The sequence below is a fragment of the Lycorma delicatula genome, chromosome 1, assembly GCF_047948215.1.
Source record: "Lycorma delicatula isolate Av1 chromosome 1, ASM4794821v1, whole genome shotgun sequence".
Classification (NCBI taxonomy): domain Eukaryota; kingdom Metazoa; phylum Arthropoda; class Insecta; order Hemiptera; family Fulgoridae; genus Lycorma; species Lycorma delicatula.
Genome location: NC_134455.1, coordinates 16,244,431 through 16,269,100, shown reverse-complemented (window position 1 = coordinate 16,269,100; position 24,670 = coordinate 16,244,431). Strand labels below are relative to the sequence as shown.

At 33.2% G+C, this 24,670-nt stretch overlaps 1 protein-coding gene across 3 annotated transcripts in view; it reads right to left on the bottom strand.

Moving 5' to 3' along the window:
- LOC142328574 (facilitated trehalose transporter Tret1-like) overlaps positions 1-24,670 on the bottom strand; it is a 74,266-nt gene that overhangs the window by 22,671 nt on the left and 26,925 nt on the right. For all 3 annotated transcript variants that reach the window (XM_075372466.1, XM_075372556.1, XM_075372373.1), the window contains exon 2: positions 4,751-4,880. In XM_075372466.1, coding sequence (XP_075228581.1) covers positions 4,751-4,829 — 79 coding nt within the window. In that variant the 5' untranslated portion in view covers positions 4,830-4,880. The remainder of the gene's footprint in view (positions 1-4,750; positions 4,881-24,670) is intronic.

Sequence of the window (24,670 nt, the reverse complement as noted above, 5' to 3'; positions counted from 1 at the left end):
TGAGAGCCAGACTAAGGAATGATTCCTGAAAGAGGGCAGCAGCTCTTTCAGTAGTTGTTAAGGGCATAGGTCAGGAGGATTTAATAGGCCATTTCAACATCACTTATTCATCTGAGTAATGTGCAGCTGAAGAAATGGAGAACTACAGCTGTTTTTTTCCAAGAAACTGTAGCTCTCTGAATTTCCATGCAACAAAGAAGGAAACCAATCAGGAAGGAATCCAAACAGGTCCCCTGTTTGGATCTCTGGGTGGGGACTACTAAGGAAGGTTACCAGAAAATTAAAAAATAACATTCTACGAGTTGGAGTGTGGAATGTTAGAAGTCTAAAAAAGGTTGGTAGGTTAGAAAACTTAAGAAGGAAATGGATAGTTTAAATGTATATGTTGTAGGAATTAGTAAGGTTCAGTGGGAAGAAGAAAACAACTTTTGGTCAGGTGATTTTAGAATAATTAATTCAGCTTCAAATTAATTAATTAATTCAGCAGGAGTAGGTTTTGTAATGAACAAGAAGATAGGGAAGAGAGTAGAGTATTTCAAAGCCCATAGCAACAGAATCATTGTAATAAGGATAAAATCAAAACCTAAGCCAACAACGATTGTTAACGTCTACATGCCTACAAGTGCCCATAGTGATGATGAGTAGTAGATTGTGTATATGAAGAAATTGACAAAGCAATTAACCACATAAAAGGGGATGAAAATTTAATAATAATTTGAGATTGGAATGCAAGCATTGGAAAAGGTAAGGAAGGAAATAATTCTGGGTGAATATGGGTTGGGCAAAAGGAATGAAAGAGGGGATTGACTCATTGAGTTTGCACAAAGTGTAATTTAGTAATTGTTAACACCCAGTTTAAAAATCATAATAGAAGAATATACACATTGAAAAAACCAGGTGATAGTGCAAGGTATCAGATAGATTATGTCATGGTTAAACAAAGATTTAGAAATCAACAAATCATTGACTGCAAAGCTTATCCTGGAGCAGATATTGATAGCGACCATAATTTAGTGATAATGAAATGTAGACGGGTTTAAAAACCTTTAGAAAGGTGTCAGAAGAATCTGTGGAATTTAGAGAAGCTTGAGGAAAAGAAGTTAAAGAAGATTTTTGAGGACATCGCAAGAGGTGTGAGTAAAAAAGGTTGGGTAGAAAATATAGAAGAAGTATCGGAAAATGTTAAAAAGTAAATCCTTAAATCAACAGAACTGAACTTAGGTAGAACAAAGAGAACTGGTAGAAAACCTTGGATATATTGGAGCTGATGGATGAACGTAGAAAGTATAAGAATGCTAGTGATGAAGAAGGTAAAAGGAACTATCAACAATTAAGAACAGGAAATGCGAATTAGCGAAAGAAGAGTGGATTAAAGAAAAGTGTTCAGAAGAGAAAAGAGAAATGATCACTGGTAAAATAGATGGAGAATACAGGAAAGTTAAGGAGAATTTTTTGACAAATAAATTAAAATCTAATAATGTGTTAAACAAAGGTGGTAAAATGATTTATGATATGAAAGAAAAGGTTGATAGGTGGGTGAAATATATTGAAGAGTTATACGGAGGAAATGAATTAGAAATTGATGTTATAGAGGAAGAAGAGGAGGTTGAGGAGGATGAAAAGGGAGATACAATACTGAGATCTGAATTTAAGAGATCATTAAAAGATTTGAATGTCAGAAAGGCTCCTGAATTAGACAGGATAGCTGCAAAATTACTGCGCAGTGCAGGTGAGGAAGCAATAGATAGAAGGAATAGATTATACAAATTGATGTGTAATATTTACAAAAAAGGGGAAGTTCTGTCAGACATAAAAAAGAGTGTTATTGTCATGATACCAAAGAAAGCAGGAGCAGATAAATTTGAAGAATACAGAACAATTAGCTTAACTATTCATGCAACAAAATCTTAACTAGAATTTTGTACAGAGAGAGGAGAGTGGAAGAAGTGTTAGGAGACGACCAATTTGGTTTCAGGAAAAGTATAGGGACAAGGGAAGCAATTTTAGCACTCAGATTAATAGTAAAAGGAAGATTGAAGAAAAACACACCAACATACTTGGCATTTATAGACTTAGAAAAGGCATTTGATAACGTAGACCAGAATAAATTGTTCAGCTATTTAAAAATTGTAGGGTTCAAGTATAGAGATAGAAAAACAATTGCTAACATTTAGAGGAACCAAACTGCCACAATAATAATCAAAGAATATAAGAAAGAAGCAGTAATAAAAAAGGGCCGACAAGGATATTCCCTATTCCCATTACTTTTTAATCTTTACGGAGAACTAGCAGTTAATGATGTTCAAGAACAATTTTCAGAGTAACAGTGCAAGGTGAAAAGATAAAGATGCTACGATTAATTAGCTGATGAGTAGTAATTCTAGCTAACAGTAAAAAAGATTTAGAAGAAACAATGAATGGCATGGATGAAGTCCTACACAAGAACTACCACATGAAAATAAACAAGAACAAAACGAAAGTAATGAAATGTAGTAGAAATAATGTAGATAGAACACTGAACATAAACATAGGAAGAGAAAAGATTATGAAGGTAGAAGAATTTTGTAATTTTGGAAGTAGAATTATTAAAGATTAACAAAACAGGAGTGATATAAAGTGCCAGCCACATAGCACAGGCAAAATTAGCATTCAGTCAAAAATATAATTTGCTTATATCAAAAATTTATTTAAACATCAGGAAAACATTTTTGAAATTGTATGTTTGGAGTGTAGCTTTATATGGAAGTGAAACTTGGATGATTGTAGTACTTGAGAAGAAAACATTAGAAGCTTTTGAAATGTGGTGCTATAGGAGAATGTTAAAAATCAGATGGGTGGATAAAGTGACAAATGAAGAGGTGTTGCAGAAAATTGAAGAAGAGAGAAGCATTTGGAAAAATATAGTTAACAGAAGAGACAAACTTATAGGCTACATATTAATGGATCATGGAATAGTTGCTTTAATATTGGAGGAACATGTAGGTGGAAAAAATTGTGCAGGTAGGCAACATTTGGAATATGTAAAACAAATTGTTAGGGATGTAGGATGTAGGATGTGGGAGGTATATCGAAATAAAACAACTGGCACTAGATAGGGTATCTTGGAAAGCTGCATCAAGTGACACAGTGAGAACTGCATCATGAAGACAAAAAAAAAATAGATACATGTTTAATCAAAACTATAAAAACACAAGATTAATCAGTACTAAATTTATTTATTTGCTCTCATTCTTAAAAATTAATTAGTAATTTGTTTATATTGTGTTAATTAACACATCTATGAAGGGCTCTGTATACAAGCTAAAAGTAAAAATAAAAATAATCAAAAATACAATTTTTTATAAATTACATTAAAATTACTTATAAATTATATTTGCAGTATTTCCTGAGGTGATGAATGATCAATACTAATTATTAGTCTTTAGATTACAACATTATTTGTCCAGCATAAAGAAAAACAATCTGCTTTGATTTCAAAGGCAGGATCTTGTTTTCTTGTATGTCATTTTCTGAACAAATTCAAGCCATTCAATCTAACTTTCCTTCACAGGTAAAATTTTATTGCAGATCAGCCATATATCATTTTCACAAGACCCAAAGTCATTCTTGAACAACTCAAAGTCAAACCCCCCATCTGTGTGTCATTGGATACTAAGTAAATAGCTTGATTGAAACTTATGACAAATAACTATAAACATAAACTCAAATAAAGTAAATGAAATGGGTAATATGCACTATAAAATACAAATAGCTCAATATGCAGCAGTTTAAATTAAGCATGAAAAAAATTGTATGTAACACTTTTAAGTTCCACTAAAGTACTACTGAAGTGGAAATGAGATAAATCCATTTAACTTTATTCTTTACTTTGCAATCCTTTTATTAGCAAGTTATTATACTGGAGCTTTATTATCTACTTATAAGAATTTTTTAATGTTCTTAGTTATTATTTTATAAAATTAATGTGTTTTCTTTATATAGTCAATAAAGGAAAATCACACATACACACTGTTGTATGTGTGTGATTTGTGATTACTATTTTCATATTCTTAGTGATTTTTTATTGCCTCTTCTGGAAAGCTTAAAATCTTGATATAGTTGAGGAATATAAAATAAATATATTATATTTATTGTTTATCTCTAAATAAACTATTATCATTTTTAAATTAAAAATTTTATTTGTTTATGGAGTTTATTTGTATTTATCAGATAAATATCTAATTATATAAATTTATTTATTTATTATTATTATTTTAAATTTAGCCTTCTTTTGTTCTTTCACTTTATTGCCTTGGACATTTTTTTTTATGGTGAAAAGTATTATTAGATAGACCTAATTATTTGTCATTATATTTTTGAATTTACTAATGTTTATGAGAAACATATTAAATTTAATTATCTAGGAGCAAATCTGAGAATTATTTATTTATGATTATTAATTTTTTTTGAAATCCTAATGGTTCTTAGTGCTGATATGTTAAAAAGAATTATTTTATGTAATCACTTTATGATTAAAAGAAAACAAAGAAAATATACAAATCATATTTCATCTTTCAATTTTATATTGTATTAACTGTCATTATGTGCACAATATTTATTATAACAATCAAATCTGCATTACTAGTTTTGTCTTTTTTTTTGTATAGAGTGTAAAAAACGTCATTAATACAAATTGTTTAAAATGATTCTTTATATATTATTTTTTCTATGGTGAATGTTATAATTTGACATGAAATTATTTTATACTCACCAGCAAATGCTGAAAAATAAAGTCGAGAATGGTTTAACATACAGTATTCTCTCTCATGACTTACACTTTCTGTTCCCATCTGCCAGAACAATCACTTTCATTTAGTTCCCTGTAACTTTCACTTTAGAATCTGAAAAAAAAATAAAAAAAAACCCCAAAAAATGAAACTTCTTTAATACTACAAGGTTAAAAATAATTTTCATTGTACTTAGTAAACAGAACTTATTATCACAATAAATTCAACAAAATTTATTGAGATAAATTTAATTTAAGTATCATATACAACTTTAAATAGTAATTACTTTCATTAAAACCAGATGCTTAAAATACTGTAAAGTGAATTGTGTGGTAAACTCAATATAAACAGAAATTACTACTTTTTCATTACAGAAATCTTTATTATATATTTTCTGCTTTTTTAATTAAAATCATAAAAATGGTCCACCTTTATTTTCTATTTCAGTTAAAATTTTACTTTAATATTGACAGTCATTAAGTATTATATATATATATATATATTACACTATTCTTATATTATTATTATTTGTTATATTATATTTCTTTTTTGGGAAAAGATTTTGTACATATTATACGCGTACATATACAAAATGAAATCCATTCACTCATTACTTATTCATTCATTCATTCATTGTAATCTCACAAGAAACTGTGGACCTAGAAAATTTGCACAGTAATCTCTTTTAGTTTCGAAACAATCTACTATAAAATCTTTTCAAAAAATTAATCTCCATTTGGAATGTTAATAGGAATTAAACTGATTGACCAAAAAACATAATTCTTCAATCTTCTAAACAGTAAAAAAAAAATAATCAGAATTTTCACATTTTTTGTTTGTGTGATGAAATTCAATATAGAAACTTGAAGCTTGTGCGTAGAAATATGAAATGTAATTTGTTTTAGCCATTATTTCTCATTAACACATCTAGTGAGAAATCTCAGGAGTAAAAGGGGGATTTGATTTCACAATAAGAAATCTCCTGATTTATATGTTTCTGAATTCTAAAATTGTAGTGTTTAGATTTGTTTAAATATGCTTACATCTTAGAGGGTAATATCTTTCTAGGAGCCAGTAATGATTTAGGTGGTCAAATATAAATATTGTAAGTACTTAAATTCAGTGTATTGTATTACTTGTAGAATAAAAAACGACAAATGATTATTTGATTATAGAAGTAATAAGTAAAATAAAGATTTGGTTATAATTAAAAATATACTCTGAAAATGAATAACATATTTTTTACTGTCAATTTTTTCAAGATAAGAGCAAAGAGCAATCAACCTGTTGATATAAAGTTTGAGCCTACCAAAACCATTTCATGAAAAATCAGACTCCAGGTCAAATTCATACAAAACTATTATAGAAATAACAATTTTCATATGTTTGAGTAAGGGGCTTCAATATACAATTTTATAATTTCATTGTATTATCTCTTTCAGTTTCATCCCTTTATTTCCAATTGAGATTTATTTTATGATGAAAAGTAAAGATATCAAGACATAATAGTCTTTAAGTGAGGGATGAATTGAATTGAAGGATGATGGTTTCTCCCATCTCAGTGAAACAAGATTAATTATTTATTCCATTTTTTAATCTCCTGTTTCATTTACCTCAACCGTTCCATGACTCTTCATATAATGAACAATCTAACTAAATGTTAACTTGCAAAATAAAACAGTTTGTATTCTCTATAAGTAATTGTGACTTTTACATTAATTTTAAATTCACAATAATTATGATTTGATGATTAACTTATTAATCTTCATTTAGTTTTTAGTAAATTGCTTGTGACCAACTTTCTATTATTAATCCAGATAATTTCATAACATTCTAATCTAATAGATGGTTATCTCTCGCATCTTTAGAGTCATGTATCGTACAATTTATATTGTCATCTAGTCAAGTTGGAGATTCCACTTAATGCATACGTGTGTATTTTCGCTCTGCAATTATTTAGCTTTTTCAGTTGGTTTTTTTTGGTTTTGTATTCCATATGTGATTTAGGTTTTGTCAGTTAGTGCTTTATGGATATGTTTGTGAATTTTTAGGAGTTTTGATTAATAGATTTCTGATTTATTAAGAGCTTAAATTGCTATTGTAGAAATAGTGAAGTTGGATGGATTTAAACTAATTGTGAGTAAACTATTGTAAGTCATTTGACCAGTTGTATTGTGTTAGTGATGTCATCGTTCAAGAGGTAAACAAGGACTTAGTATATTTTCAGGCAGTCGTGAAAAGTCTGAGGTTCGGTAGTTAAGAGATTTTAGCTTTAAATAACTTTGGTATTGTAGGGCGGATTTTTACCCGATCTAATATCCAAGCGATTTAGGGGACTCTCTTTCATTTTATCACCCCAAATTTTTCTCATTGGTTTTGGGAGAATTCATTTTAGTAACCCCCGACCCCCAGACTCCCTCCCCCGAAATTGTTGTGTGGGGTATCTGAGAACATGGAGTTGGCTCTCTAACTCATAGAGCCATTTAGAGTTATCAGACCATTACAAGGTCATGGATATCAAGGTGGCTTTTACGAAAAGTAGCAAGACAGCCAGATCTCCCAAAACTACCCATCTACCAGCATGATGGTTGTCACGGTGATTGAGAGTGAGCCACTGGAGATAGGTGACAGGATGAAGAAGAGGAGGAAAGAGTTGAGCACAGAAACCTATGAGATCGATGTTCTGGTGGATGACGCCAAGAAGTTATCGGAATGTACAAGACTCATCCAACAACTAAAAAAGGCCATTAAAGATTCAGCTATCAGAATCCTCAATCAGATTAAGGATGTAGCAGAAAAATTAGAGGAAGTTACTAGGAAGAAAATTACTTAAGATAAATACACACAAACTGCTAGAGCCGATCCTTCTTTACTGAAGGACATCCTAACTTCGAGGAGTAAGGAGGAGCTAAAGGATGTTGTTGAGTAGAGATGGCCAAATATAATCTTTCAGAGAACTAATGAGGAGGAAGGCTTGCTGAATGAAGTAGATGAGAAGGCCAAAGTATTCATTTTTAGCATACAGGGGGATACGAGCAGCCCATTCATTGGGCATGTCTGTAAGTTTGCACCGGGAGCAATACGTACATTACATGCAGGTGCCCTGCCTCACAGAGAAGTTATCAGAGAACCACGATTATGGCGATACTAGGTAAGGTTGAGTCTGTGGGTAACGCTGGTGATAATCTTGTCATTCTAGTTGATGGTGAGGGGCAAGACATAGTGGATCACATCTTAGCCGGTCTCAACAAGATTTCAGAGGTTGAGGTAAGACCATTAGCAGCCACGAAAGGAAGACTGGAGACCATGGCCAAAAAATCTAGAGTATCGGGTGAGGCAACAGGACATGCCAATAAAGGAGCAATGACTAAAAAGCTGATGCCAAGACTCGAACCCTGGATCAGGAGAAGATATGGCAATGTAGACTTCTATACCACTTCGCTGTTATATGGACATGTTGAGTTCATGCATATTTGCACAGATTCAGGCGCAGGGAGTCCCTTAAATGTCTGTACTGTGGGCTAATCGATATGTCCAAACATACCTTCTATGTTTGCAACAGGGGAATATGGACCAAAGAGAAACTAGGTTTAAGAAATATGACACCTGAGATCTCTGTTGGTTATACATTAAAAGACAAGCAGGAATATCAAAACATATTACAACTAGTTGCAGAAGTTATAAAAAGAAGGTAGAGGAAAGAACTGCATGGGGTGCTGATTAAGAAGAGCAACACACAGAGGAGAAGTCCTCTGTTCCAGAAAAGTAGGACTGGGTGATGGACAGCCTCCTGCGGAGTTCGTCTGCACTTGTGTGGATGGGTGATGCTGATGATGCAAGGAATTCTGGATCCCCTGAACTCAAAGGCACCTCCCAGAGCTGTGTAATCCTTAATTGCAGGTCTGGCCCCGAGAAGGGAGTTGGTGGGATTGGAGGTTTAGTCGGTAGGGTGTAGACACAGATACGCACTCATATAACACCTTGCAGAACCTGATAGCGAGCCTGATACTTCACTTGTGAATGGGATTCCTCAGACTCACCAGAAACAGAAAAAAAAATATTGTCATCTATTTTCATGTCCAAAATCTAATATTAATTAAATTACTGTGTATATAATATAATAAAAAAAAGAAAGATTTTGGATGAAAAAAAAAATATATATATATCAAACTAGACAACAGAAACTACTTTGCATAACTCAAAGCAATACTTTGGCTTATGAGATCTTGATTCTTCTGTAATTTTTTATAAATTATTTCACTATCTAAAGTTTTCCTACCAATTTCATTAAAATTCTATTAATTAAAAGACTTTACTTTAAAGAAACAATGTTATCTTGTTGTTGAATTTTGAAGTAATATTTTTATAACTAATTAATCTTTAGTTAACTTTTTTAATTGTGAATTATTTTGTAGTTATTTTTTATATTTAATGCTTTCATGTATTCATATCAACATTATTTATTTAATTTGTTTTTATTTAAAATAACTAATGAGGACTTTGATCACAACTATTTTTATTTTATAATTAATTGTGTGCTAATTGATGCTAATCAAATAAAGATTATATCATGGTTCTCTCGATCCATCCAGACGAATGCTGTGACTGTGAATTTGTTTATTCATGGAGTAATATATCTACCCATTTCTGTAATTCTGTATAGAATTTATTATTATGAAACAATGAGAATAAAAAGATTATTTATTTTATTTTTAGCTTGAGCTTCAATATTCTCAGAAACAGTCATGCAATACACTTTTACAGTTATGTGACTATAAAATTTTATTAAACAATTTTCTAAGATGAAATGGCTCACAAACAGTTAAATCTGACATTGGTAAGCATTTCTGTTTGTCAGCCATGGTAGATCATTCTATTTCAGGGACAGCTGTCAAAGATTGTTTGCCATCTGCTTTAGCTTATAATAGGTGTTTGCTTCAATATTATATTATGTTGCTAGTTAATAAATATCTAGGAAATTACATCATAACAGCAGAATATTGTATTAAATAATTACGGCATACATTGATTATTTATAAAAAAAATAATTATTATGTACTTATTATTTTTTCACTTTAAACCCTTTCACAGATAGAGAGAGGTATGTTTACCATCTTAGTCACTGATATAAACAAATTTTTGTTATAATCATTAAGTACATCATAATTAGTGCTTATAAGTAATCATGTTGATTGTGTAGCAATATTCATTTTCTACCTATTTTGATACATTTTTCAATAATAAATAAATAATTAAAAAATAAAAAGATTGTAATAGATTTGAAACATTTTAAATCTCCTGAAAGTGGTCAGTAATTATTAATAATTCTAAGAATTTTTTCCAAATTTTTAATATATGAGTAAGAATTATGCAATTCATTGAAAAATAAACATAAATTTTATCAAAATTCCATAGTTATTTGGGAAATTCAATTTTAATTTATTTTTGATTTAAAAAACATGAAAACAAATAATCTGAAGAACTCTGTGGAATAAAATTACTGGTACACTTAATGGCTATATATCTACTTTTTTATTAACAACATGCTATATAAATTACAGAACAAAATCAAAACTATACCTAGTGGTAGGAAATATATAATTCCAATTTATCCAATACACATCAATAAATGAATAAACAAAATTCATTTATTTATTTATTCAATTGATTTTAGGGTAGTATGTATTACCCCTACTACAGTTATTATTAATAAAGTAAAAGATTTATTGATTTATTTCTCTAACGTTTGGGGGGGGGGGGAAATAATTATTTAGCAAATGAAAAATTTTAAGCTTGAATGGGATTAATTCCAAAACATTCCAAGGACTACAGAGATTAACAATATTTTTACAAACAAAATTGACTGAGTTATCTATAAAAATGTACAAGATCATACAACAGACTAACAATACACATACTGGTAAAACAGCAACCCAGAAGGGTACAAACTGAACTACAATGACAGAGTAAAAACTACATTAAATTCACATTCACTCACAGATGTAAAAAATACATGCAAACACTACTGATAAGAAATTCAATCTTTGCCTAAAAATCAAGAAACAGGACACATAAAAAAAACCAGATCCCAAAAATTTTTGCATACTACATAAAAACAAGATCTCAACATGGTTGACGTGTATGAAACCTAAAAACTTATTAAATTTAACAAAAATAATATATTAAATGAAAAAACTCAATACAAGAATATATTATTTGACAACATATTAAGAGGGTTTCCCAATCATTTAAATAGGTGTGTCATTAACAACAGTCCATCTAGTAATTCCACCGATGATGGAGTTTCCATAAATACTTACAAAGAGAGTTTCCAAACAAGTTCCATATAATTTAAAAGTGTGATTAATCATTTTTAACAGTTGCAAAATGTAGCATCATATTTCATCATGCTAATAAAAATATTAAAAATAATTAATTTTATTTTTAGTAATTATATGAAAATTGATTGCTGATGGTTTATATATTTAATAATTGATTTATGTTATAGATATTTAATAAATAATTCAACATACTGGAATTTTTCAAAATCATATGAATCCAGTTAATATGATTTACAAGAAATGCTTTCTTAAAATTTAGTAATTTTAACCCTTCAAGAATCAATCAGATAACATTTTTACTATATCATATTTTATATATATATTTTTTTTGGGGGGGGGGGGTTCTTTGGTATTATCATAATCAGTGCCTTGTGAGCTGGTATAATAAAAATTGGATAATCTTTTTTTGCTCAAAAGCTCCTCTTTATACTCTACTGGTCAATAAATGTTATTGTATGTTCGATTTCACTCATAAAGTAGTTATTTTAAACATATTTTGACAATTTTTTAGGAAAGGGTTGTTTTTATGTTTTTAGGGTTTGTTGTTTTTTTATTGGGAATATAAATGTAACATAATAACTTCATTAGTATGAATTCCCTCCATTCATAAAAAAAGTGACTAACAATAATAAACCAATTAAATAAAAAAAAATAATAAAAACAAGCAATAAACAGTAATAACAGCAATAAAAAGCTAGTGAGCAAAATAAATGGTGTGTGACTCTCCAGTGGGCTTTGAAAAAAATATATTGTAATGGAGTGAAATCTGACAGTGTGAAGTCAATGGAAAGTCATTTTTTATTTGTGTTTGGTGCAAACCAGGCTAAATATAGAGTTTTCATATTGTACAGTGGTGCTACAGTATGCCCTCTAAAAAATGTTTCCAATTAAATAATTACATATATACTTAATCCAACAATCTGTCACATTTTTCTTAATTGGGCAAGTTATGTGGCTTTGTAGCAAAACCTACCGCCCTCTATTTAATTATTTTTCTAAACAGATTATTTGTGGTTTCTACGGACATGTTTAGAAACATGTGGATGTGTATCAAAAAAATGTTATTATTCTTATTATTTTCAGTTAATCAAATTATGTTACTTTTCTTACCATAGTTTTTGTTGAGAACTACATTTATGTTTTTTATTTGTGCTTTATACTGATTGGCTGGCAATTATTAGTTAACTTTTAAATCCAATGAAGATTGGATTGTGAAGAGATGAAATTCACTTTGAACTAAAATACAAAGCAAATACAATTCTGTAACAGCAACTGGACTTTTAGATTAGTATTGGAATCTTTATAAATTTAATTATTTCTATCTATATACAATATTTGGATTTCGATTCTTTTGTTGCCTTTAGTGACATGGACTAAGCAAAAAATATTAAAGTAAAATTTCATACATTAATCTGAATTCATGACAAAAGGAAATTATGACCTGATAAAATGATGCACATAACACAAATATTGAATAAATGGACTTCACCCCTATGATTCCAAGGTATAGATATATGTAAATAAATAACATTATCAGAGAAATATTTTATTATTTTTTTTTTACTCTACGTAATGGTTATGATTTATCACAAATATACATTTTTAAAATTTTATTTAATAAGTTACTTTTTTAACTTTAGATCATGGATTGAAAGAGAATTATATTTATTTTATATCCATAAGAATGTAAACATTAAAGTTGTATATGTATTTATAATACTTATCTCGCATATAATTTGTTTTACATTTCAGTAGTTTTCAAAACAATACTGATGTTACTAAACAATTTGTCATGCATTAGTTTGCTAAATCTAAATCAGATTGTGAATTTAAATAAGTACCAGTGTTCAGTATGTAACAATGACACCTGTCAGAAAAGCAAACACACACACACACACACACACACACACACACACACACACAAAGCTAAAGATTATATATGAAAGGAGTTTTTTTAATCGTTTCAATTCAATAAAAATACATAGCTTAGCGTTATATAAATAAAGTTATAGCTTAGTGTTATGTAAATAATAGTAACAATTATATTAAGATTAAACTGCACCACAATCTAAATCCTTTGTTAGATTTTGGCAGTTGGTTTTTTCTTGTTTATGAGAAATTGTCTTTGATTTAATCTTGTGAACTAAAGTAATCAAAGTGATTTGTTTCATTGTTAATGAATAAAAAAAGATAAACTCAACTGTATAAAAAATATAGCAATTTTAATAATACATTTATCACTTGCTTCAGAGTTTATTGCTGTTTCTTGAGTGTTATGCTGATAATAAAGTTCAATTAAATATATATTTTAACTAAAATTCAGGTCCTTTAATTGAATTTAGTTAAATTAATAGAGAATTCTCCTTCTACAACAACATTTAAATGGAGTCCTAATGGAAATGGGAAAATACTGAAAAAACATGTTTGAAAATTCCATGTTTAGCATAAAGTGTAATTGTCTTGCATTTACTGAGGTTTTTATATAAGGAAGGTTTTTAAGAACTTGTAACATAATATTTATATTTCCAGTTATTATATTATTAATAATGAGGAACTGCATATAATGCAATCTTAAACTATTAGTAATATTATTTTGTGCTTTTGGTTTAGAGGTTTTCAAATAATTTATTTCAGCTGTAAATGCTAAAAAAAACCACTGATTTATTCATGCTTATATGTGACAATTATATTACCAGTCTGTACTTGGTTTTTTGATTTAAAAATTTTGTTTAATTCTATTTTGTTGTAATGAATTAAATTGTATCAGAACCTCTGGTTAAAAAAGATGAATTAAAAAAATTCTTCTAAAATACTTGTAAGATTAAATGGTAGTCATCAACAAAATATCTATTATGGGATATATACATTGAATACTTACTTCAGAAAGTAGCGTCAGGAGTTTACATTTTATTGAGAGTTTCAGAATGAATAATATAAATTCCGCTCCTGAGTTTGAACATTATACAAAATACAGCAGCTTAAGAACACAAAAGGGTAAAAAATTTGTTGTTTTGAACTATCTGTCCCAGTCTTTATGTATGTTTGCATAATGTATATAAAGAACATAAGATATAACAAACACCAATCTCTGTTGCTTCCTGTATGAGTAATCATTTTCATTATATAATTAGTTTATCTGGTAAACAAAATAAAGGAGCCACTTGTAGAATTGAAGACATCATCTACATTTCTGTGGGCATGGAAAGTTGATATGCATCTGTTTGTAAATTCTGCTTGGAGAAAATGAAAACCATTCTACTCATCTCTTTTCTCACTAAGCATAGCAAGGGATGCTTACTATGGAAGTAACTTGTGATTCATTGTCATTTACAATTTTACAGTTATGACACAGTATATTATTAATAAGAAATTATATAACTATTTATCACAGTCTCATTTGGTTATATTTTATAAATGAAATTGTTTTGTGGAATGCCTCATTACATTTAAATTTATGAAGAGTTTATAAAATTCAGGTAGGTGCTATTTGATCACTGTTTAGTACTTTATTCATTTACTTGTTATGACTTCAGACGTGCATTTACATGAAGGAAGATAAAGTGGCTGAGAGGATTATTAACAAATAAATGAAATCAATAATTTACTTGGTACTTTGTCAGATACAACTCTCAGAAAAGGATTAAACATTCACAAAATTAAAAAAAAAACAAGTAGGATTGAAGGTAGGTTTATGTACAGCTTTAGTGAGAGTTCCATGTTTGAATACATACTATTAAGTAAGTATGTAAAAGTCATGCTTACTGTCCCGCCATGCTTACTGGTGGACAGACAAGATCGCTCGCCTCAAGGCGTCAGCATGGGCAGCCAGAAGATCCCTCCAACGGACCATGTAACGAGGTACTCTGGATGACCAACTGATGGCTCATTGTCTTTTTGCAGTGGTCAGAGAGATGTACAAGAGGATGATTAAAAAAGCCAAGAAGAACTGCTGGCAGCAACTTTGTGCTGCCATTGATAAGAACCCATGGATGAATGGCTTTAGACTGGTTACTGGCGAGTTTGGTAGACAGGGCTACGTTTCTAACAGAGGAACAAGTCTTTGGAGCCATTTGGAGTCTCTTTCCTAGAAGGGATGATCACCCCGAAGGAGAAACCATTATTGATGAATTATAATTTTTCAGTATGGAGGAACTACTACAGGCTGGAAAGCAACTGAAACTTCATACGTGTCTGGGGCCAGATAGTATCCCCACGGAAGTTATACGGATACTCGTGGAGAAGGTCCCCAGTGGAGCTGCTAGGTGTTTTGAATGATCTGGTGCTATCTCATTGTATCTCTCAGATGTGGAAGAATCCCGTTTGGTACTCCTGCCGAAGCCGGGCCGAGGAGATGTTTATCTCCCGATTTGAATAACTAACTCGATTTATAAACTTCTGGAGAAGATGGCTGATGCTCGTTTGAAACGGAACATTGAACTTCATGGTGGATTGTCTGAGCTTCAGTACGGTTTCCGAAGAGGCAGGTTGGCCCCCGATATTGAGGTATGTGTGTCGCTTGGTGGAAGAGTCTGGACCTGGTGTACAAGGCGCATTCCGGTTGTTATTTTCCTTGATGTTCAGAATGCCTTTAATTCTGTACGTTGGGGAGCGGTGTTTGCAGCACAGTGGACGAGGTGGTTGCTATTGCCAACGACGCCATTCGTCGAGCGCATGGCTGGTTGCAGGATAGAGGGCTGACAATCTCCCCGGATAAGACATCATTTCTATGTCCAGCAGGTAGCCACCCCTTACCTCCACTACGAATTAAGATTGGTGGCATTCTTACATTTCAGGTGGAGGCTGCGAAATATTTAGGTGTATGGCTGGAATACCACTCCTCCTTCACCGTGCGTGTCCGGGAGGTATCAGAGAAGGCAGGGGGGAGAAGGGAGTGGGAAAAGTCGTAGGCCTTGAGTACGTTGTTAGGAAATGCGGAAGCTTTATGGTAATGTGATTAACTCGGTACTATTATATGGTGTTGAGGTCTGGTCGCCGGCACTGAGGTGCGATAGGAATAAACGCATGCTTGAGGACGTGAAGAGGAGGATAGCTCTCCGCTTAGTATCTGCGTACTCTTCTGTCTCCACTGAGGTGGTGCTGCTTATTGGGGGTATCCCCATTTCAGCAGCTTGCCGCCATGCGGATTGAGCTTCTTCAAGGGGCTGGTAATGCTGAGATGCAAGATCGGATGTTCCAAGCTTGGCAGGCTCGTTGGGATCGCTACTTCACCGGGCGGTGGACTCACCGCCTGATTCCGCAGGTGAAGAAATGGGTCAGCGAGGTCTCCTATTGGTTGACCCAGTTTCTGTCTGGCCATGACGTGTTATGGATGTATTTGAATGAACGATAGCGGGCTGATGACCCCTTTTGTTAATCCTGCGGGGAGCTCAACACTCTGTGCCTGTCACAGGCACAGGGAGCCTGTGACTGGCACAGGGAGCTCTTGAGTTGATTACTGGGCCACCGATGGAGAGTATTGTGGGCCATATGTTGGCGAATGAGGTACAATTCCTTGCTATATCTGATTTTATCACATGGGTCCTTCAACAGACGAATAGGCCTGCTGGGGGCCACGAGGGGATGAGGGAGAGCTCTCTGCCTCTGAGCTGGTATTCGTTTATGCATGCAAAAATGGGTAGCAGTGATGAGACATGGGGGCTCCCTCGTCCTCTTGTAGAAAAGACCGTAGTCCCAGCGAGAATGTTCTTTTGGGTGTTCTCGTTTGAGGAAAATATGGCATAAAGACTGAGTCCCGGCTCCTAGGGTGGGGGAAAAGGAACGATATAGTCGGACCTGGTAACCCTACTCTGGTAGTTAGAGGCAGGCATTAATAGTAAAGATCCAGCCGGCTTGTTAGAGTAAAAGAACATTCCCCCGGATCGTGTTATGCTTCACTGTGGAATCTGATTCGCGGAAGAGGGTTGAAAAAAAGAAAAAAGTATGTATATGTACTTATAACGCTACATACGGACTATATATAATACTAATATTATATACTGTGTATTATAATGAAATAAACTATATAAAAATATATAACCTGAATGTATCACGAAGTTCTCTCGAGATTTTCATAAGCTACTCTCTTCGTGAAAATAAGGGAAAAAATCATATTAAAATATTAACTGGAATGCCGCATTTGCAAGTTACGGTTAGTGAAAGATTTCGGTTGGAATTCATCAATCACGGTGGAATGAGGTCATACTGAAATTTTTATGACGTTAATTAAGGGGTAGAATTAGTGATTTCTCATGGTTTTTGACGTGAAAAATTGAAATAAAATATGTTCCTGAATCGGACCTCCACTAATTTCTGAGAAATCTGGGTCGAAAACCAATAAATTTGGGTAAAACCCCTGTTTTTTATGTTTGAAATAAAATAACTTTGTTTTACCGGTTAGTAAACACATAAAACTCTTTAAGAAAACTTGTAGAGAATTTAATTCTAAACAAAATGGTGTAAGATGAGTAGAATAAAGAAAAGAAAAAGTTTGAAAAATTTGAATTAAATTGTCTACAAGTACCGGGAGAACTTCGTGATACACTCTGTATATATATATATATATATATATATATATATAAATAATAATTGTAAAAAATCATTAGGATTAAAAACGGATTAAAATATCTATAATATTAATAACAACAACAATAATGATAATAGCAATAGAAGAAAAAAGTAATAACAATATCAAATAATATAAAATTTTTTTAAGACATGTTTGAACATGGGAGTTGAATTAAAATGTTAAGTCAAAATATTAAGATAGACTAGAATCATTCATCAGTTTTAAACCAATAAAGACATTTTTTAATGAAAATACATTTACTTGATTGATGAATTCCTTCTTCTACAGAAGTAGGCTAAAGTTATTTGTATGTAGTATTATAGCTGGGTGTGAACGTGTAAGATTTGCATGACTGGATGTTGATTAAAAGTAAGTTTTTTAGCTTTTATTTGTCATACTCTGGTCTCTTTTCATTTCGAATATACCTGTAGTTTTTTTAGCTCTTATAGTCTATGAAATTTCAATAATTACTTTAAAAAAATATATTGATATAACAAATTAATTACAAACTAAAAAGGCTTCTGTATAAATAATTCAGTTTATAATTACCGTTAATTCTAATAAAAATAATAATAATGCCTCGGATAAATCCAACCCCACATCCGTGAAACAACATCTACGAACACGTCCGGGGCAGGCGACGTGGTACTTCTGTAACTGCACTTATCTCGGCCAACGGGGAAATGGTCTTGCTCAGGAACCACCTTTGGAGTACGGGATTGGCAGTCCCGAGCTATCCGAGCTGGTTGTAGTTGTGTTTCTTGGTTTCGCTGCTCGCAGCGGGGGTGGGATGCTTGACCGTGATCTGTTTGCCACCGCTGGGCGGAGTGCGAACCGGGAGTGCCTATCCATCTTCTCGATTTTGGAACCGGGTTGAGAGTGGGCTGCATTGAGCTTACTCTTCCGAAGTACTGCGCCGTCCAGCGTGAGTCAGTCATTTCGGCCCTTGGCAGGGATTGTCCCATGGGTAAGGGTATTAGAGCCCCTACTGCTACGTGCGAGTACTGGGATGTCGGTATCGTGGGTCAGGCAGTATCTGGCTCCCCGGCCCGGGTAAATTTGTGGGAGGCGGCTGACTGGGGGAACCCAGGAAGGATCAATAATCCGGGGCACACCCAACCTCTCTCCGCCTTGTGACATCATAACTGGCATAATTTACATTTATGGAAAACTTAACATCCACATCTTCATGGCAGAGGGTTTACGTACCCTCGTTTTGGAGAGACTATGTTTTTGGAAGCGAAGAGAAGGAAGAGCGTAGAATTTAGTGCTAAAGAAGAGGTTATAAATTTGGAAAAGAAAATGGAAACACATAAGTTTTCAAAGAATATTGGTTCAATACAGAAATATTTAGTTATAAATAGGAGACAGTGATTTTTCAAAAAAATAGACCTTTCGTGACAGTTCGTGGCTTTATGGAAGCTGCCGGAGGACCGGTAAAGGAGGATCGGTAAAGGAGACACGGAAGACTACAGTATGACTTTTTCTAGAAACTGTCAACGACGTTCAATCTTTGCGAATATAAAAAGCTAAGAAAATCTGAGTCTTGGACGTTGACGTATCTCCCCATAGTATATTGAACACCTCAAAGGTCGTTGTCGTATCCAGGGATTTGTTAAACTGGACAGAAGAGGATATTACAGATGAAAGCCATGAACAAAGTGTTGCTGTGTGGCGTCCCTTAAACATGCGTCGGAACGGAGAAGTTCAACCCTCCGCATCACATGTGTTAACTTTCAATAAACCAAAGTGTCCGGAGAAGATTAAATCTGATTTTCACAGATTGGATGTGCGTCCGTTTATCCTAACACCTTTGTTACTTTGGGTGTCAAAGATTTGACACCCAAAGTAACAGCGGCTCGTTGTACAAGGAAGCAAATGTGTGTGTGTGGTGAACATTACACCCAGATGACCCATGCAGGGATCCTCCTGTCTTTGTCAATTGTCTTGGACACTATTCTGCAAGGTCTAGGAAATGGCTTATTTACAAACAGGAAGTAGCTGTACTACAGTACAGTAGTACAGAAGTACAGAAGTAATTGTACTTGACAGAACGCCAAAGATAGCAGATCTCCAAAGTTGCGGCTGTCCTGCAGCTCCTACAGCTTCTATAAAGTCACAAGATGTACTATCAGATTGGCACCAGCCTTAGCTACGATGATCAAACGTATCATCGAGGATAAAATGAAGAGTCGACCATCAAGAGGAAACAGTCTGAAGCCATAGCAGAAGAAAGTAGAAATATCTGTTGAAAATAGCTCCTTAAAGCCTAAATTTGATCATAAAATAAAGCAATAATTGAGAGGATGATTGAACCAACTAAAGTAAAAGTGCAGGAGGTAAAACTCTCCACCGCGGGATCTGGGAAACCAGAAGTGATGATTCTGGAAAAGGAAGACTTTAAAAACCTACAGTGGAACCTCCGAAAGCACAGAGGCCTTTAGCGAAGAGGATGAGACAACCGACCGTCTCACATATTCTAGCGGTATGTACATCCAGTCTGGACTGCGCCAGCGGAGCCGTTGTCATTCGACGCCGAGAGCAGGAGGTTTTCTAATATTTTATAATGGTGATTTTTCACGGTGTTTACTTGATGTAAATTTTATTGTTTGAATACGTTTCGTAAGAATTGATTTTGTTTTAAAGAAGCAAGGACCTTTTACACACTTGCCATTTTTTGAGTTTCTTTTGAGGTTTTAATCCTACGACAAGTCTGTTTATTACATAATCTTATTGACAAGACCAGTATATTCATTATGTCGCTAGCTTTTTTACCAAGAAGGAATAGCATGTTTTTCTTTTTTGTTGAGGAAGGGGCTAACGACCATAGCAGCTGATGCCCTAAAGATTCAAAAAGAAAAAGAAAAAAATAATACCCCGGACAAAATCCAGCCTCTCGTCCGAGCAGTTATATCTACGCAAACGTTTGAGGCGGGCAACGACTTCGTATTTCGGTACTTTCATTTACATCGGGCAACGAGGCAACAGGACCTGCCGGGGATTTGGACCGTCAATCCCTGTGAAGTACGGGATTGGTGGTCCCAAGCTGTCTAACCCACCGAGCTGGTCTAGTAGTGAACGCGTCTTCGCAAGTCAGCTGATTTGGAAGTCGAGGTTTCAGCGTTCAAGTCCTTGTGAAGGCAGTTGTTTTTATACGGATTTGAATACTAGATCGTGGATACCGGTGTTATTTGGTGGTAGGGTTTCAATTAACCACACATCTCAGAAATTGTTTACCTAAGACTGTACAAGACTACACTTCACTTACACTCATACATATCATCCTCATTCATCCTCTGAAGTAATATCTAACTAATTCCCGGAGGCTAAACATGAAAAAAAGGAAGGTCCCAAGCTGTCCGAGCTGGCCGCGGTTGTGACTCTCAGTATCGCTGCCTGCAGAGTGAGCGGACAACATGACCGTTGTCTGTTTTTTGCCGACGCTGGACGGAGTGTGAATGGGTAGTACCTATCCGTCCTCTTGGTGGTAGAAACCGGGTTGAGGATAGGCTGAAATGAGCTTTCCCTACGGAAGTTTTGAGCCGCTCAGCATGTATCAGTTACTTTGGTCCTTGACAGGGATAGTCACAAGGGTAAGGGTATCGGAGCCCTTACTGCTACATGCGAGCCCTGGGATGCGGTTACAGTAGATTAGCCCAATACCTTACTCCCCAGCCTTTGTGGTAGGCGGCTTACTGGGAACATAAGCAGGATTAATGATCCGGGTCATGCCCAACTGCCTCACCGCCCGCACGTTACGACATATTGACTGGTTACCCAGTTTATTCATTTCTGGGTATTATTACTTCATTCATGGAAACAAACTTCCAGGATTTCTGTGGCATAGAGTCCACATAATAACTGTGGTCCAGAAGATCCTTTGTATTCGCAAGCAAAGCGAAGGAAGAACGTTGAGTTTGGTGATATTGAAAAGAAGGATCAAAATAAGTTTCAACCAAAGAGCAGTGAAACGTTGAGAAAATATTAAGTGATAAAGAGGAAAGAAGGAGATTTTATTAACATTAGTCTTTTGTGATATCTCGAGGGATCACAGAAGCTGCAGGAAGACCTGTTAAGGAGACAAGGAAGACTGCTGTGAGACTGTATATTGAAACCGTCAAAGAATTGCAGTCGTCACGGCTACTTATAGATATTGAGGCTGTACCACCCTGTAAGCTAACAAATCTTCAAGGGAGTACTTGTTTGCAGGGATTTAATGAACTGCACAAGACGACATTGTAGAGGAACTCTATGGACAAGGAGTTGTTACATGTCTACAACTGAACACACGACGAAACGGAGAAGTTGTACCCTCTGCGTTGCAGAGGGTACAACTTGATTATTAATAAATCTGTATCCCGAAAAAATAAACGCTGGCTTTCAGAGACTGGATGTTCGTCCATTTATCCCGACTCTATTGCGATGTTTTGGGTGTCAGAAATTCGGACACATAGCGGCGCGATAAACTAGGAACAGATCTGTCCTTGTAGTAACCCAATATATATCTTGATGGTCTGAGCAGGATCCGACGGTTTATGTCAACTGCCATGTGCATCATTCTGCAAGATCGTAAAACTGTCCGATTAATAAAGCGAATACCAGGAAGTGAAGGCCTTTCAAGTATTAGAAGAATTAGTCCAAAGCTACACAAAAAAAGCAGATGTTTCTAAACAAAAAATTGTTACACAACGAACGAATAAGGGTTCGACCAGTTAAAATATGAAGGAAAGTGAAGCTAAACCGCAGAAGAAATCTGTACATAATGCCCACGGTAAAAGTTGAAATAGAAATAATCCTCATTCAGGGAATCAGCAATGGCTATGTAATTATAATTAGAAAAGTGAGTGTTGTAAAAGCATCAATAGAGCAATAAGACGAATACAGCAAAAGCTCGGGGGCCCCTAAAAGAGAGGCCGAGCTCTTTATTCGCCCCAAACATTTTTGCAAGGAGTGCATCAAACTTAGACTTTGATGCAATGCTCATCGCACCATCTATGTTGATATCATCTGATGCCGGCAGCAAGACATCCTCCGCGATTTATTGCGGAGGATCGAAATATTCCATCCCCGAGGCCTCAGACATCCTGGAAACACAGATAGAGACCATCAGGAGGATGGAGAAAAGAAAGAATAAGAATGGCCTAAGGAAAAATCTAGGCAATAATTATTATTAAAATTTGTTTTATAAGTTCTTTATGAATTTAATTTAATGATGAGTTAGTAAGAATTGCGTGATCTTTATTCCTGTTTTGATAAACTGTTTATTTTTCTTTAGAAATGGATTAAACGGTTTTTTAAACGGTAAGGGCCTACTCATCTGTTTATCTTAGGGTTTTAATGTATTAAGGAATGTTCGATATTTTTGACAAGACCAGTCTTCTGACTTGGTTGCTATTTTCGGGTATCATGGTAATGTTTTAGTTTTGGGACAAGGGCTGATGACCACAGTAGTCAGTGCCATCTATCCAAAAAATAAATAAATAGAAAAAAATATATAAAAGGAAAATAAAACAACTGAAATTAAACTGATAAACCAATTAACAATGAATAAACATATCAAGTTTCATTATGTCAAGACCCAATAAATTTTGTCATATATAAATATATATATATATATATATATATATATATATATAATACGAGTATTACATATTTAATATCAACAACCTTCTTGATTTCTGCAAGGAATAAAATGTATGCTAATTTTTTTTGTGTGCTTCATTATAACTCGACTGAATTATGATACAATGATTATAGAAATGCACATAAAATACTTTCTTACCTCGTAAAATCTTTATGTAATTTTATAGAAAATATGACTGTTCATGAAATATTATAGAGATTAAAAAATATATAAAACCTACAAAACTAAAGAATGAGCATCAAGAACAAATTACAGGACCTACATCTATATTTCACTTTTCATAAAAGTAAAATATTTCGTAGTTACTTCTAATGGGCCGTTGATGAGATGAGGGGCGGTAGCAAAACAATTCATGCAATGTTAAAGAATATATTAAGAAAAATTCTAAATGATACGTCTTAAGATTGTTAAATATTTTTCATCTTATTTAGTTAGTAAGTAATAAAAACAAAAGTAAGAGCTCTAATGATTTCATCTTTACATTTAGGATGCAGTCACAATAAGCTTAATAAATAAAATTTAATATACATACATGATTTTTATTTTGTGGTAATATGACATTAATAACTAAAGGAAATCTTTCTTGCTCAATTTAAGGAAAATGAATTAATTACAGGCGTTTTATGTAAAGCTTTCAGTACTAACTTTCATTTATATTATCATTTTTGAATTTCCTTGGAATTGAATTAAAGTATAAAAAAGGAAAATTAAACTTATAATTTATAGTTTATTATAGTTTTTGTATTATCTGTACAGTTATAAATGACTGCACAGATAATCTATTGTGACAGCTGTTTAATGTTGCTAGAAGGTTAAAGTTTAAATTCAAGAACTAATCTTACTATATTTTTTTTTAGCCTCTGGGACCACCGTTAGGTCTTACTTACTATTTTGTTTTTAAATCAGTGGTTTTATCAGTAACACTACTTTGATTACACATTATACTCTTACGTTCAACAACTATTTCCAAGAAAGGACTGAACAATTTGAAATGCATAATATAATTTGAATTTGTTGATGTAAAATGTAGAGATCAAATTCTGAGATAGTAGTATTGAATAGTAGAAAGAAATTAATTATATTATTACTTGGTTTTTTAATTGTTATTTTTTTAAATTAAGTTATAACTTATCATAGTTACAAACTTTTTATTATATTATGAGTTATCATCTACTCGTCTGATGCTTTTGTTCAGAATGACTTCTTTTCATACAACGGACAATAATACAACTTTTAAATTACACTTTATATTACAAACACACTTTATATTACTTATAAATACATTCATCATTACAAACATTCTAGTTACTACCGTATTTTTTATCTGTAAACCTCAATATTGTTCGAGTGTTTC